Raw genomic sequence first — 12,521 nt, 5'->3', positions numbered from 1 at the left:
GCAAAGTCTGACTTACCGAAAAGACGAGTAGACGCTACGACATCAGGCAACACAGACTTTAAATACAGAGCGTAAGAACACGTCCGTCTTGGGAGACGATACAAATAAGACTGCAAATGGCGGCTGAGCTCAGCGATAAACACATACAAAGAAGCGCAACTTAAAGACTTTGACATACTGATTTTTGTGATGCTAGCAGTAACGCCATCTGGAGGTCGATTAAGAACTATTAGAAAACGGGAAATATGCACCTTAACTACCAAAGAAAACGGGAAACCTAAAGGTAATTGTAAGCTACTCAAATCTGCCATAATTTCTGCAAGGAATAAAGTCCTTTGTTCTACTTATATGTGGTATAAATTTTATGTTTTGCTTTAGCAATGGGGAAAACTTAATATAAACTTGGTTTTCTTAAATGACACAGAATTTTCTTCATGGCTCAAGAACATAATTTTCTTTTATCGTTTTCCTTTCTTGAATTTGTACTGGTAATTTATTGTAATTTAGATTTCCCTAATACTCTTACATTTCACCTCATTCTTAAATATTTTGATAAAAGGAAACAATTGATCGTGTGATATTCATTTAGTGCAAAGCAGTATTGATTAGTATATATCAGAACACATTTTGTTCTCACCTTATGATAGACTGTATGTACATGCATATTTTGAATTGCTGAAAACGTATGGAAAACTTCTTGTATGAGAAATACATACTGTTTATATAATAAGAGATGTAGTAAAGTACTTAGTCATCTTTGTATATTTCCTATAAAATATTCTTTTGTATCTCTGAAAAATGTTCAAGATTCTGTATTTCTTTTCTGTTATTACCCTTATTCCACTGAGAATTTGTATGCTTCTCACTGTTGGGAGCACATAGATCTATCATTGTATCTACATTTTTTCTCAGCAAAATTTCATAAACATTGGCACACATTATCCCTCTTATAATCACTGTTTCAACATTATACCGAAATATTTGCTTCCAATTCTTTCGTATAACTTTTTAGTTTTTGGTACGGTAAGAGCAATGCTTATCTATAGATATCTGTGGTACATGTATACAACTATACATAGTGTCATTATTATCGGTGGATGAAAGGAATTATATCTATACCATCAACTTCTACGATGGTGTAGTGACATTCATCCTCATTCATCATCCTAACCATTAAAATGTACCTCAGACATTTCAGTTAGAGAGGGTGTAATATCTATCAAGCTGAAGGTAGGAGAAAGCTGCATGTGGTTAATGCAAACCACTGAACCAAGTGCTGCTGTTGTACGGTTTGGTATCTGAGCAGCAAGGTGTATACTTAACTGAACACTACTGATATTATGGAAATAGGTTACAATTATGCCACACGATTTCCCCATTATGATATTCACTTGGATACTCCTATCACTATGGATTTGTCCGTCTCGTAAGCAGGACATGGATACACTCCATCATTCGTCAGCAGTAAGGTTGGCCGATACTCAAATCACTGATTTCTTTCTCTTTACTGACGATTCTTCGATCGTATCACACTGGTGCGTTGCTATGTGTTGGTGGGAGGTTCTGCCTTCAATACAGCTTAAAAACAATAGACATAAAATCAAACAATTAAAAGATCAAATATCTTATTGTAATCGTTATCACTCGATCATAAATTCATACAGCTGGAGAGACAAAAAAAAATGTTGGTGGCTGCCATTTAATTCACAACTGGGCAAGAACAACCCTCCATAACGTGAATAAATCACATACACATATTTTCCTCTACATATCGTATAAGTACACATTGTCCTCTGCTTATTATTGACACTAATGTATACTAAGCAATAATAAACTTATCAATTTCTAGAGACAAATAAAACTCAACTTTTAGGTACAATTCAGTACCCTGTCCAGCCTGCAGAGTTCCCGAAGAGCGTAGACGTGGTTCAGTAGTTGATGGCTACACTTCTCGTCTCCTGCTGGCCAGGTGTACGCCATTTCTGCCCAAATATGCTCAATGACAATCACGTCCACTTATTTGCTGGTATAGTCCAGGAGCTGTAGGGTGTCTTGTTCCTAGCTACCAGCGTTCAACAACACGAGCAGTGTGGACGGGGAACCTGTCGCTAATAGAAATGACATGCCCGGCAGGGAGAGGTAAACCCCACGCCCGAAGAGACGGCAAGAAACGTTCCTCCAGCAGTTACTGCTACAGTCGTTGCAGTAAAGTGACCTCCAATGTGGAAAACGTCACCCAGGCCATGCAATGTCACTTTCCTCTAGATGCAGTAGGTAAAGTGACATGAACTTGCCTCCTCGCTCATCTTGGCTCGGTCATTTGTGCCTGTGGAACATTGTATGATTTTAACGTTTATTGTACTGGTTCGGCAGGATTTATATCATTTGTGTTGTATAAACAGTATATCATTAACATTTGGGTATCCGCATGAATTTTTTATTACCATAAATACGACGTTCTAAATCTTTGAACAGCAACAAATCATTAACTTCCTGCCTGGTACAGTTCCTCCTCCAGCAGTGAACCTTGCCATGAGAGTTGGAGACACACACATCACCTCCGTGAACACTGCTTCAGACCAGAATCTGAGTTTCGCTCGGGATGTGTGCTGTTCCCTCAGGCGTTCATTCTTCGCTGGAGTTCTGTGGTGTGTTCCTTTGTCGTGCAATATTCGCCTGTCGCTCAACGGGGAGGGAGGTCACCTTTGCAGCTCCTGTTCTCTCTGCCAAATAATAAAACACAACCATGTTCACAGGGAATGGATACAATCGGTTGCCTAAATTGAACATTTCAATTTCAATTATCAAGTTTAGATAGTTATAAGCCTAATTTAACAACTTTTACATAATCTACATAATATCTTTAGTATGAAATTGTGGTTACAGTAATGATGATAATATTTCCATTTATATTGCCTACTTCATTGTTATCAAGGTTTAGCCATAATCAAATATAGTCACCCGAAGTATTTGGCTGCTAATAAACTCTGATGCAGGGACCTCATTCTCTATGCAGCCTTCATTATTGCTGCCATTTCCCCCACGCCTTTTCACAGACACTCATAACTTCCATTAAGTTGTTAAGGTTACTGCTCTCCACCACCCGTATGGACAAAACATTATCAAGGAGAGTGATCATGCGACCTCTGAGCACCAACCTCTCGTCACTCCGGTTCACCTTAGCCTACCTCATCGCGCGATCCAGTAGACAAGCTGCTGCTCCGTGGCCAGCCGACCCTAGCCTACCTCAGTAGGATCCAGTAGATAAGCTGCCGCTCCCTGGCCAGACTAGACACAAGATGCCAAATTCATGGTTTAATTCAAAGCTCGCTCCTTGATAAGCAAGAACGGCTCACTCTCTGATAAGCAAGAACGGCTCGCTCTCTGATAAGCTAGAACGGCTCGCTCTCTGATAAGCAAGAACAGCTCGCTCCCTGATCAGCAAGAAGAATTCGCTCCTTGAGAAACAAGACCAACTGACTCCCAGATAAGCAAGAACGACTTAATTCCTGATAAGCAAAAATGACCCGCTCCCTGATAAGCAAGAACGGCTCGCTTCCTGAGAAGCAAGAACGGCTCGCTCCCTGAAAAGAGAGACCGACTCACTCCCTGATAAGCAAGAACGAGTCGCTCCCTGATAAGCAAGAATAATTCGCTCTCTAATAAGCAAGATGAACTGACTCCCTGATAAGCAAGAACTACACAATTCCTGAAAAGCAAGAGCATCTCTCTCCCTGATAAGCAAGAACGACTCGCTCCCTGATACGCAAGAACAACTCACTCCCTGATAAGCAAGAACGACTCACACCCTGATAAGCAAGAACGATACACTGCCTGATAAGCAAGAACGGCTTACTCCCTGATAAGCAAGAACAACTCTCTCCCTGATAAGCAAAAACGACTCACTCCCTGATAAGCAAGAACGACTCACTCCCTGACAAGCACGACGACTCGCTCCCTGATAAGCAAGAACAACTTACTCCCTGATAAGTAAGAACAGTTCGCTCCCTGATAAGGAAGACTGACTCACTCCCTGATAAGCAAGAACAGCTCGCTCCCTGATAAGCAAGACTGACTCGTTCCCTGATAAGCAAGAACAACTCACTCCCCTGATAAGCAAGAACAGCTCAATCCCTGATAAGCAAGACCAACTGACTCCCTGATAAGCAAGAACGCTTCGCTTCCTGATAAGCAAGAATGGCTCACTCCCTGATAAGGAACGACTCTCTCCCTGATAATCAAGAATGGCTCGCTGTCTGACAAGCAAGAACAGCTCGCTGCCTGATAAGGACGAACGGCTCGCTCTCTGATAAGCAAGAATGGCTCAGTCCCTGAGAAGCAAGAATGACTCGCTCCCTGATAAGCAATAGCGGCTCGCTCCCTGATAAGCAAGAACGACTTGCACCCTGATAATCAAGAAAGACTCGCTCGCTGATAAGCAAGAACGGTTCGCTCTCTGATAAGCAAGAACGGTTCGCTCTCTGATAAGCAAGATCGGCTCACTCTCAGATAAGCAAGATCGGCTTGCTCTCTGATAAGCAAGAACGACTCGCTCCTTTATAAGAAAGAACGGCTTGCTCCCTTATAAGCAAGAACGACTCGCTCCCTCATAAGCAAGAACGACTCGCTCCCTGATAAGCAAGAATGGCTTGCTCCCTGATAAGCAAAATCGGCTCGCTCGCTGATAAGCAAGAAAGACTCGCTCTCTGCAGCATCAAAGTCGCTCTTTCCAATGACGTCTCACCAGCTGAAGTACATCAGCACCTCACAGCCTGGCGCATGTCGGAACGTCTCCTCCTGACACAGGACGTCAGCGCACGCACTCCAAGACTGACGACAACGCCTGGCACATGCCGGCGCAATCCCCTCACTGACAGCTGTGTGTTGTCAGCCACCGCCACACGCTCAGTGCTGTATACTCCCTGACTCCCTACAGTGGTCCTCTCCCCCTCCCTGGGAGTCTACGGTAACTTGCTCCCTCTCACACAACCTCCCTCAAGATCATATCACTCCCTGATAACCAAAAGTGATTGGTTCTCAGTGAATGTAGGTTTGCGGCAGGGGTGTGTGATGTCTCCATGGTTGTTTAATTTGTTTATGGATGGGGTTGTTAGGGAGGTGAATGCAAGAGTTTTGGAAAGAGGGGCAAGTATGAAGTCTGTCGTGGATGAGAGAGCTTGGGAAGTGAGTCAGTTGTTGTTCGCTGATGATACAGCGCTGGTGGCTGATTCATGTGAGAAACTGCAGAAGCTGGTGACTGAGTTTGGTAAAGTGTGTGAAAGAAAGTTAAGAGTAAATGTGAATAAGAGCAAGGTTATTAGGTACAGTAGGGTTGAGGGTTAAGTCAATTGGGAGGTAAGTTTGAATGGAGAAAAACTGGAGGAAGTAAAGTGTTTTAGATATCTGGGAGTGGATCTGGCAGCGGATGGAACCATGGAAGCGGAAGTGAATCATAGGGTGGGGGAGGGGGCGAAAATCCTGGGAGCCTTGAAGAATGTGTGGAAGTCGAGAACATTATCTCGGAAAGCAAAAATGGGTATGTTTGAAGGAATGGTGGTTCCAACAATGTTGTATGGTTGCGAGGCGTGGGCTATGGATAGAGTTGTGCGCAGGAGGATGGATGTGCTGGAAATGAGATGTTTGAGGACAATGTGTGGTGTGAGGTGGTTTGATCGAGTAAGTAATGTAAGGGTAAGAGAGATGTGTGGAAATAAAAAGAGCGTGGTTAAGAGAGCAGAAGAAGGTGTTTTGAAATGGTTTGGGCACATGGAGAGAATGAGTGAGGAAAGATTGACCAAGAGGATATATGTGTCGGAGGTGGAGGGAACGAGGAGAAGTGGGAGACCAAATTGGAGGTGGAAAGATGGAGTGAAAAAGATTTTCAGTGATCGGGGCCTGAACATGCAGGAGGGTGAAAGGCGGGCAAGGAATAGAGTGAATTGGATCGATGTGGTATACCGGGGTTGACGTGCTTTCAATGGATTGAATCAGGGCATGTGAAGCGTCTGGGGTAATCCATGGAAAGTTGTGTGGGGCCTGGATGTGGTAAGGGAGCTGTGGTTTCGGGCATTATTGCGTGACAGCTGGAGACTGAGTGTGAACGAATGGGGCCTTTGTTGTCTTTTCCTAGTGCTACCTCGCACACATGAGGGGGGAGGGGGATGGTATTCCATGTGTGGCGAGGTGGCGATGGGAATGAATAGGGGCAGGCAGTGTGAATTGTGTGCATGGGTATATATGTATGTGTCTGTGTATGTATATATATGTGTACATTGAGATGTATTGGTATGTATATTTGCGTGTGTGGGCATGTGTGTGTGTACATTGTGTATGGGGGTGGGTTGTGCCATTTCCTTCGTCTGTTTCCTTGCGCTACCTCGCAAACGCAGGAGACAGCGACAAAGCAAAATAAATAAATAAATAATATTCATTTATTTATCATACTTGACCACTGCTTCTTGCCCCAGAAAAAAGATGAAGAAAGACCCATCCACACATATATGATACCCACTTATACATGTACATATACATATCAACATATACATACACAGCAATATACATTATTATCTTTTTTTATACTTAGTCGCTGTCTCCCTTGTTAGCAAGGTAGTGCAAGGAAACAGACAAAAGAATGGCCCAACCCACCCACATACACATGTATAAACATAAACGCCCACACACGCACATATACATACCTATACATTTCAACGTATACATACATACATACACAGACATATACATATATACACATGTACATATTCGTACTTGCTTCCTTCATCCATTCCTGGTGCCACCCTACCTGACAAGAAACAGCATCGCCACCCTCTACATCAGTGAGGCAGTGCTAGGAAAACAGACAAAAAAGGCCACATTTGTTTACACTCAGTCCCTAGCTGTCACATGTAATGCACCAAAACCACAACTTCCTTTCCACATCAGGCCCCACAGACCTTTCCATGGTTTACTCCAGACTTTTCACATGCCCTGGTTCAGTCCATTGACAGCATGTCAACCCCAGTATACCACATTGTTCCCCAGCCCTCCCATTCCCCACAAACTGCACACTACCAACCCCCCCTCTCCAAGACTCACATTGACCCTCCTCACCACCCCAACCACAAACAAATCAAACAACCACAGTGACATCACACACCCCTGCCACAGACCAACCCTCATCACTTTCCTCTCTTCCTACTCATACACATGCCTTACACCCTTGATAAAAACTTCTCTGCTTCTAGCAGCTTACCTCCCACTCTGTATACTCTTAAGACCTTCAACAAAGCATCTCTATCAATCCTACCATATATGTATATATATTTTATACATAAATGTCATTTCCCACATCAGCAAGGTAGCATCAAGAACAGAGGACTGAGCCTTAGAGACAAAAATCCTCACTTGGCTTCCTTCTCTGTTCCTTCTTTTGGAAAAATAAAAACTGGAAGGGAGGATTTCCAGCCCCCAACTCCCATCCCTTTTAGTCACCTTTTATGACATGCTGGGAATACTTGGGAAGGATTCTTTCTCCCCGATCCTCAGGGAAAAAGAAAGTGTTCTGAAATGCCTTGGACATATGGAGGGACTGAGTAAGGAGAGTATGACGGAAGCACAGGGTACAAGGAAATGGGAGAGATGGAAGGATGGATTGGAATGGAAGGACAGATTGGAAAAGATTTTGTTTCCTTGGGGCATGACTATGCAGAATGGTGTAACATATGCAGAGGGAAGAGTAAATAGGAGTGATGTGGTAAAAAGGGGCGACATGTGGTCAATGAAGTCAACTACAGCATGTGAAACAGCTATAGGAAACCACAGAAAAGGTCTGTGGATCCTGGTTGTGGATGTTGTGGATTGTTGCTGTGGTTTTAGTGTATCATACATGACAGCAAGAGAATGGATTAGAGTAAATGAGGTACTTTCTTAGTCAGTTCCTGGTGCTACCTCACCAACATAAGAAGCAGTACAAAAAACATTTTTTCACACACATCTTTATATGTTACTTACACACACGGAACTTTAGTTACATGAAAAAATAAACAAACATCAAATTTTCACCAAAAACATCAACACTTATACCCAAACTAATTACAGCAGTGAGTGCCATCAGGCTTCCCACTCATATGAAATATATACACTCTGACATCCTGTGGGTGAATGAAATACAAGATTTTTTCCAGCTTTAACTGTGTGCTATGGATAATTGGGGGGGGGGGGGGGGGGGGGGGGGGAACAATCATCTGCAGGGATTTTAAACAAAGGTGGGAATCCTTAATATGTCAAATGTCAACAAAGTAGGTCTATCAGGTTCTTTGCAAGATGAACAGAGCAGTTTAAGGGTTAAAATACAACTTGAAAGTTTCAGATGGGAAAAGTGGACTAGTCACCTAATACTGGGTTTAATACTTCACCTACAGTAAATGACGGTGTAAAGGGTCTGAAACAAACACCTTATGAAGATGCTCTATTTGAGGTAGGAACCCAATAAATCTAAGGGGTTAATTCATCCTTTGGCTGTACTGAAGTCAATTACATACGAAATAAAATAGATTATCTAAAGCCACAGGCTATTCAAAGAAAACAAATGAGAGTTCTTCTCTAACTTTCAACATTTTACAAAACTGGTTATATGTCTTATGATTAAGACATAACCATACTGACCTGAAGAAAAATGCAGTCTGTAAGTTCATCAAAAAACAAAATGCAGTGTGTAAATTTATCACAAAAACACTTCTCCATGGTGGGCTAATAAAGCTGATAGATGACTAGCAACTGATCACAATATATGCAATGTTCAGTTTGAATTTGGAGACAACACAGCATGGAAGCAGTTATATTCGAGTTCATATATATTCATGAACATCAATATAACTCCTCTTCCAATGCTGTGTTACCTATCCTCATTTACATTCCTGGGGTTACCAGACTCCTCTGATATGCGTAGAGTCACCTTCAGCAACATTATATCATCATCACTGGACACAATGCAGTCCATATCTTGTCGAGGAATGTCTTACTCCAAAGGAGTCCTTCATATCCATGTTTCCCATTGCTTTGCAGCCTGTTGGTTGAAGGAGCCACACAAATGAAATCTTGAGGTTGTATGATTAATTGATCATACAGTCCATGCAGTTTAATTTCTTGCGAGTTCTGATCACCTCTGGTTTTCATCACATACCACAAAAAAATCAAAGTTGCAGGAGTTCCTCAATCAAGACTATTTCTCACTTGCACTTTATTTCTATGAAACAGTACAGAAATGTTTGAGAGATCATCACATCCTAATACTGGATAGTCAGTGCAGTAGTAAAATGAACAATAACCACCTCTCTCATACCATAAAGAACTCAGTAAAAATTGGTCCCTCAAGCATGCAATATTCATCAACTCTAACCATGAAACTTCATGATGTATCCCTGCTTTTATTCAGACAACCAAAGTGACTGCAGACAAACATTTCTTGGAATTTCATACAGTACTTTGTAAATGAATGATTTCTATACAAACTATTGGGTATTAATATACCTACTGATGATAGACATATATTGAAGAATAAAATCCTGATATATCCTTACCTTTACTTTTATCTAGATTCCAAGAAAATGTTCCATCAGTTGACAAATACTCAAATGCATGCACATTTTAAGCCTGTCAATAAAATAAGTTTACACACTTCACTTCATAGTAAGTATAAATGCTATGGTCAGATAACAGAACTATACACCAAGGTCATAAACAAGTACCTATGGATAACCTTAACAAAAATATAATGATAAAAGAGGGTCAATATTGTCTAGAACTCGAGTGAGAATAGGAGCTTGGTGGTGGATAAGATGAGGATGGTCCTGCTCCTGGGTAGCTGGGTTGGTTGGCAGTGGTAGGTGGTGGTGCGTAGTAAGAAGAAGAAGCGGATCCATGAGGGGGAGGGGCATAATGGCTTTGTGGAGGAGGTTGGTTCGTAGGAGGTGTAGGGTAGTGCGTTGTAGTAGGTGGGGGATGATATGAGGATGAAGGATAAGTAGTTGAGGAATAGTGTGTAGGAGGAGGCTGAGAGGTGTAATGTGGAGGAGGAGCCTGGGAGGCTGTTGCTGTAGGAGGTGGATAGTGCCTCTGAGGGGGTTGGTAAGTCGGAGGGGGTGCTTGAGGTGGAGCTTGTGGTGGTGGCCCTTGTGTAGCAGATGAAGGGTATGTATATGAGTAGCGCTGGGTAGCAGCAGCAGCAGCAGCAGCAGCAGCAGTGGATGTTCCTTGGGAAGAACTCTGGGAAGTGTAAGATGAAGGATAACTTGGATAATGGTATGGGTACTGATAAGGTTGCGATGGGGTAGTACTTTCTGTCTTGGCTGGGGAAGATTTTACTTCTTCTTTCTTAGGTTTTTTCACTGGTGGTGGTGCTGAGGTTGGTGTCTGTGTTGGTGATGATGGTCGTCTTGGGGTTCCTGGTGTAGTGACAGGGGTCTCTCCAGAACTTGATACTGGTTCAGTTCTATTGGGTGAGTACAGGTCCAGAACTTGGTGGCAGATATCTGAAAAACACACGAGTTACAAAGTAAAAGTTCAGAATATGGTGAAAGACGTCAGAAAGAAGTTCAGAGTAATGGTCAAGAAGTTTCCAAAAAGTGTCCTACATAGAAAACCATAATATATGAATACCCAGTAAGACCATCTCAATTCATTTTGTCATGCAAGGTACCAACTTTGGTAATTATATTTCAGAATCACTTACATGAATGTTAAATATTCTACAAATATTTAGCAAAAACTTGCAACCATCCAATAGCTAAAGAAGCTCATTTAATTAAATTCTTCTGTTATAATGTAAATTCAATGTTGACTAAATTACCATTTTAATATATCCATCAGTAAGATAATAATTATCCCTCGGGAGAAAGAATTCTACCCATGTATTCTCAGTGTGTCACAAAAGGAGACTGAAAAGGGTGGGAGCAAGAAGGTTGGAAACTCTGCCCTTCCTGTATTTCAGTTTCTATATAGATAGAAGAAACAAAGCAACCAAGCAGGGCATATCCATTCCCTGAAGGCTCTGGCTGGGGTATCTGAATGTGTGTAGATGTAACCAAGACAAGAAAGGAGAGATAGATAGTATGTCTGAGGAAAGGAACCTGGATGTTCTAGCTCTGAGTGAAACAAGGCCCAAGGGTAAGGGGGAAGAACAGCAGAGGATTGTCTTTATGGTAAAGTTAGAGGTTAGTGTGAGGGCAAGAGATAAGGAAATTGATAGCACCACTGTTGGAGCAGGGGTTGTGGGAATATGTGAAAGAGTGTAAAGAAGTGAATGCCAGACTGACGTGGGTAAAAATGAAAGTGGATTATGAGAGACTGGTGATTAGTAGTGCTTATGTGCCTGGCCATAAGAAGAATTATGAAGAAAGGGAAGTCTCATATTTTCTCTCAATCATTCCACTACTCCAGCTAGATTTTACTCATTTTTTTTCACACTCAGATCTTTGATCTGAAAACAAAAATTCATGCCACTGATTTTGACAACACAATCATATAAAAAATAAAAAGAGGTTCACACTGCATGTGGCAAAGGTATTATCAAAACATTCAGAATGACACAAAGAACACTCTGCTAAAAGGCCTTTAGTTTTTATTGTAAATACTGGCTGTACACATTTACAAATGAGTACTGTACCTTCTAACAAGTCCATGGAGATGCCTTCAATATACATGTCCCACCAACGTTTGTGCTTAGGTATTCTCCCCGTCCAATCAGTCACTTCAAATTTACTTAGCTTTCCTGCTAGGTACATAGGGGCAATGGCTATAATTTCTGGTTCCCACTGAAGACATAGTGTTGTACACAAGCTGAAAGAGTCAGGACACATTAACTGTGAGAACAAACACAATAGGTTATAAATTACCAATATAATATCGCTTCAGTCTCCAAAGGACACTACACAAGATATCAAAACATCATCATATATTTCCTCTCAAATTCAAGATGAAACTAATTCATATACAATTCTTTCCAAAACTTAAAAAAGATCTTCACTATCAAGCTTTACATTTCACTTGTTACTCAGCCTATATAGTTATCTTATCATCATCAACTCCATTCCCCATTCCATGGAGTGGATCAGTTGCAGTCACATACAACACTCCATTTAAACTCCTGTTCAAAACTACATAAAACTCAAATTAGATCCTACACCCTCATCTATATTTAGGATTATTATTATTATTATTATTATTATTATTATTATTATTATTATTATTTTGCTCTGTCACTGTCTCCCGCGTTTGCGAGGTAGCGCAAGGAAACAGATGAAAGAAATGGCCCAACCCACGCCCATACACATGCATATACATACACGTCCACACACGCAAATATACATACCTACACATCTCAATGTACACATATATATACACACACAGACACATACATATATACCCATGCATACAATTCACACTGTCTTCCTTTATTCATTCCCATCGCCACCTCGCCACACATGGAATACCATCCCCCTCCCCCCTCATGTGTGCGAGGTAACGCT

General features: G+C 41.6%; 1 protein-coding gene across 5 annotated transcripts in view; it reads right to left on the bottom strand.

Moving 5' to 3' along the window:
• Nucleotides 1-1,685: 1,685 nt before the first annotated feature.
• LOC139747966 (uncharacterized) overlaps nucleotides 1,686-12,521 on the bottom strand; it is a 41,972-nt gene continuing 31,136 nt past the window's right edge. For 3 of the 5 annotated variants that reach the window (XM_071660477.1, XM_071660475.1, XM_071660478.1), the window contains 2 exons: nucleotides 11,660-11,832; nucleotides 9,219-10,526 (listed from right to left, as the gene is read on the bottom strand). In XM_071660477.1, the coding sequence (XP_071516578.1) occupies nucleotides 9,784-10,526; nucleotides 11,660-11,832 (916 nt within the window). In that variant the 3' untranslated portion in view covers nucleotides 9,219-9,783. Of the gene's footprint in view, nucleotides 2,724-9,218; nucleotides 10,527-11,659; nucleotides 11,833-12,521 lie in introns of those variants that run through there. The other 2 variants (XR_011712489.1, XM_071660479.1) reach the window with 2 other exon arrangements.

The sequence above is a fragment of the Panulirus ornatus genome, chromosome 71 (genome assembly GCF_036320965.1).
Source record: "Panulirus ornatus isolate Po-2019 chromosome 71, ASM3632096v1, whole genome shotgun sequence".
NCBI lineage: Eukaryota > Metazoa > Arthropoda > Malacostraca > Decapoda > Palinuridae > Panulirus > Panulirus ornatus.
This window is presented reverse-complemented; position numbering and strand designations above follow the sequence as displayed.